At 47.9% G+C, this 4085-nt stretch overlaps 1 protein-coding gene across 1 annotated transcript; it reads right to left on the bottom strand.

Moving 5' to 3' along the window:
* Positions 1–288: 288 nt before the first annotated feature.
* On the bottom strand, positions 289–839 carry LOC139830293 (ethylene-responsive transcription factor ERF110-like). Its single transcript, XM_071818301.1, has 2 exons — positions 441–839; positions 289–327 (listed from the first exon to the last, which is right to left on the bottom strand). The coding sequence occupies exons 1-2, from the start codon at positions 837–839 to the stop codon at positions 289–291; spliced, it is 438 nt and encodes a 145-aa protein (XP_071674402.1).
* Positions 840–4085: the final 3246 nt, after the last annotated feature.

Below are 4085 nucleotides of genomic sequence, written 5' to 3'. Positions count from 1 at the left end.
TCAACCTGGCGATGGCCTCGGGGTTCGGCCCCGGCCGATGCGCCACAAAGTCATAGGCTTCGCCGCCGGCGAGCCTTTTTGGAGGTCCACAAAGCTGCAGGACAGCGAGGGGGCCGCGCCAGGTTTGGGTTTGGAGGTTCTTCGCCGTCCCTTCTTCCGGTGGTTGCTCCGGCGACTTCGGAGACGGGCAGCGAGCGATGGTTGCTGCACAAAGGATCCCAGGGACCGCTTTGTAATTTCGTTCTCTTTCGGGTTTCTTTGTGTAAATGTGTGTGGACAGCTGGGTTTCTAGTGTCTTCTCTTGTACGCGTACGTGTCCTGTACGATCTGTTATGAATGAAATGGCACACGTATTGGCTCTCAAAAAAAAAAACTACGATAGTGGGAGGCGGCGCCGAGGATGAAGACGATCGAGAGGCGGCCGCCGCAGCTCGCTTCACCGCCAGTTGCGCGTAGAAATCGAGCTCCTCTGCAACGTGCTGCGGATGCGCCGCACGGAAGGCGGCCATTTCCGCCTCATCGCGGTTCCGGATGGACATCCGCATGTATTCCCGGCAGGCAGCGCGCTCCTCGGCGCGGTTAACGACGCTGAATGGCGGCGCCACGAACTCGGCCGCCACGAGGTTGTCGACGTCGAAGAAGTTCCGCGGCCCGGCGCCGCCGTCGTAGCGCCACACCATGACGTCGTACGCGCGGGCGGCGAGTTCGGCCGAGTCGAATGTCCCGAGCCAAAACCGCTCGCCACCGCGCGTGATCTCGGCGGCGAAACGGCCGGAGAGGCGGAGCTGCACGCCGTGGTAGCCGGTGGACGAGCGCGGCAGGGCGCGGCGCGGCGGCATCTCCACCGCAGCGAAGGCGGGGCGGCGCGGCGCGGCTCGGGGAGCGATCGGCGGCAGGGGTCGGTGGCGAGGCGGGGTGGCGCGGCTCGGGAGGTGCGGGAGGCGGCGGCTGGCTCAGGGAGGTGCGGGAGGCGGCGGCTGGCAGGGGCGGCGGGTGGCTGGGTGGCGCGGATCCGGGGGCGGGGGAGCTTGCGGCAGCAACAGGGGTCGAGGGGAGGCGAGCGGCGGCCGGAATCGCGGCGGGAAGCGGGCGGCGGCGCGGAGGCGGGATGTTGGGAGGGGAAATTTCCCTCCCGCGCGACGAGGAAGAGGAGTGCGGGTTGGGGGCTGTTTGCCCTCCCCAACCCCTACTTCTACATGTTGAAAATGGGTTTGAGGGTTGGGCCTTTAAATTTTTTTGAGGGTTCGAGGGTTTAGGGGTTCTAGTCTACGCGTTTTTTCTCTCACAAACTGTAAAAAGCAGTTATTTTTGAGGGTTTGAGGGTTTAAGGGCTCTACTAGTGATGCTCTAAGAACTCAAAAACATCCCGATTTCTCTGCCGATTTCGCTCAGATTTCTGGCCATTTTTCCACGAAACTTCGTCTATAAATACTCCATATTTCCCTCAATATTTTGACACCAAAAGCCCTAATTTTTCCACCGCAAGGCTGCGAAAATTTCTTGCCGGAGTTCCAATCTGCAACCATCATTATTGGAGCTCGAAGGTTGCTGTCACCGACGATCTGACCACCTCTGCCCCTCCTTATTGTTATAAGTTCTTCCCCTTATAGTTTAACGTCGTCCTAAACTTTTTCCCCCATATTTAGAGCACGTGAACGCCCGTTATTCCTCGCCGGAGCTTCGCCGGAGACCGACGCCTCCATCCAATCTTCACGACTATTTCGGGAAGGAGGAGACGACACCAAGGAACCTTCGTGACCGCCTGGAGGAGCTGAAGACCATCGTCAACTTCGCCGACTCGGAAGACCACCGAAACCGCCGCCACCGTCGACCATCTGCCCCACATCACCACCGGCGCCGGTCGCCATCCATTGATTCCGGTGAGCTCCCAGATTCAATCTGGACTACACGTTTTCGCTTTAATCCGACGACCCACAAGCGTGATCCGCGTGAAGGGGTATCGGCGAATCAGATCGCGTCACGTGGCCGAGTCCTTTTAATAAAAAAATTCGAATTTCCGTTTTTCCGAATCTTCTAGCATCTGAATCTTGTAAAATTCGTAGAAAAATAACTACATGTCAGTTTTTCGTAAACAAAATATGCACGGATTCAGAAAAGTATTTAGAATATTAATATGCAATAAAATTTAAAGTTTACTATAAACTAATTTTCGTGAATATCAATTACTCTAATGGAGTATTTTTAACGTAACTTTAGTTCTACAAATCTGATTAAGTTGATTCTTGTTGCATCGGTTTTCAAATTTAAATACCCATGCAGAGAACCAGAACCCAAATTTATTTAAGAGTTATTCGTAATAAATTGTCCAGATTTCGGAATATGTCATTAACATGCTATATTTTGCAAACTAAAATAGTTTTATGCATAGAAATATTTGGTGCATGCATCATATGTTACTCTAAATAACCAGAAGGGTAAAGTGTTAACTTGTTAGGATTATGAAATATCATATATGCATATATTGTTTGCATTGCTCTGGTTATTGAATATGTAATTATTTGCTTGCGTTAGATTGCCCGGAGGACAACGATTGCGACTGCAACGGATTGTCTGAATAACACCCAAGGCAAGTGTCACACACCGTCCCAGTATTTTTTTCTATGCACATTGTAGTTATTTTTAGTAGCTATGTAGGTCTAGGGTTTTTTCAAATATATATTGCTATGCTAAGAAATCTATTTAGGATAGCCATGCCTTGTTCTTTGTCGCCATCGTACTGTAGTATGATTAGCATTGCTATTGTAGATGCGTGGTTGGGATTTCATGATGTGATATGTGGTATTGTGAAAGTGTGGTTTTATGTAATAAAACAACCTAAGGTAAATGAATCATCTGGGTGGAAGTGGTTTGCTTGGTTTATGTTGAGTGGTTACACCAGAGTCATGTCTATGGCGGTCGTGTGTATCACACTTGTGGTTGGCCACCCAGAAACTAAGAGATTTGACAGGTTTCTATTTTAGTAGTTTCCAGTACAACCACATGTCATATGGGCTCTGTCTTGACTAATTAAGTTATAGGACCATGGCCATTCGTGTATCAGCAGGTAGTGAATTGTAGGTTGGGTATAATCCGAAGCGTGGTTCATGGTTCTATTTCCCAAAGGTCTCGTCTTAGCTTTCACCCGACCATTTGAGCAAATTGAGCATCATGGTAAAAGGGGATGGCTAGGTCATGTGGGCAAAGTGTACATCCTCTCGAGAGTTTCAAACTAAGTACTTAGCCGTGTCCCCCGGTTATGAACATTATGAGCAACTAGAGTCTGAAACTGTTTGGATGATCTCATCATTCTAATTTCTTAATTAAAATTTGATGGGTAACATGGGTTGGCAGTGTGATGATATTTAATGGGAGCACCTGGTGGATTCCAGTGTGTGCAACAATGATGTTTTTGAGAATTTTAAAAGTGTATTGAAAGTAGGAGAAACAAATATTGCTTTTCGCAAAAGAGCCTGAAATCCACCTGCCAAATGAGCACGTAGTTGATAGGCGCCATTTATATATCCACCAAAAGTGACATTTACCAATACAATTTCAAATGTATTGACCCTGCGTGGCTGCAACGTTTTATGTTGTAATTTACTCGTAAGGTATCGATATTAGGTCGCGAGTTTCCACTCAACATGTTCGCCTGTGGCGTGATGGAGCTTCTTGAATTTATTTGCTTTCCGCTTTGAACTCTTTTATTTGAGGTAGCCATGAGCTATGCATGTTGTAATAAATATATTCTGGATCATACGTTGTAATAAATGACGCATTTGCTACTTTGTTTATTCATCGAACTGTGTGTGCTAACGAGTCGATCCAGGGACTAGCACATTATGCACAGAGATCCAGTCCTTACCGGGTTGAATCGCTTCAGCAAATGCGAGGGCAACATCTTAAGCCTCGCCGAGTCTGTATGATGGAGATATTAGGGTAGGGAGCATCATATTTAGTACCTAGAATTTAGTTGAGTAAAAATGTTATGATTTTTTGAGAAAACAACAAATATTTAATTACAGAATGTAAACATAGAATATTTTTCTTTTCTTGATATTGGACCATCTAAACAGAGAGAGTTTTAA

This window comes from Lolium perenne, chromosome 4, assembly GCF_019359855.2.
Source record: "Lolium perenne isolate Kyuss_39 chromosome 4, Kyuss_2.0, whole genome shotgun sequence".
Lineage (NCBI taxonomy): Eukaryota > Viridiplantae > Streptophyta > Magnoliopsida > Poales > Poaceae > Lolium > Lolium perenne.
Note: the sequence above shows the minus strand (reverse complement) of the source record. Positions and strands in the feature narration are given on the sequence as shown.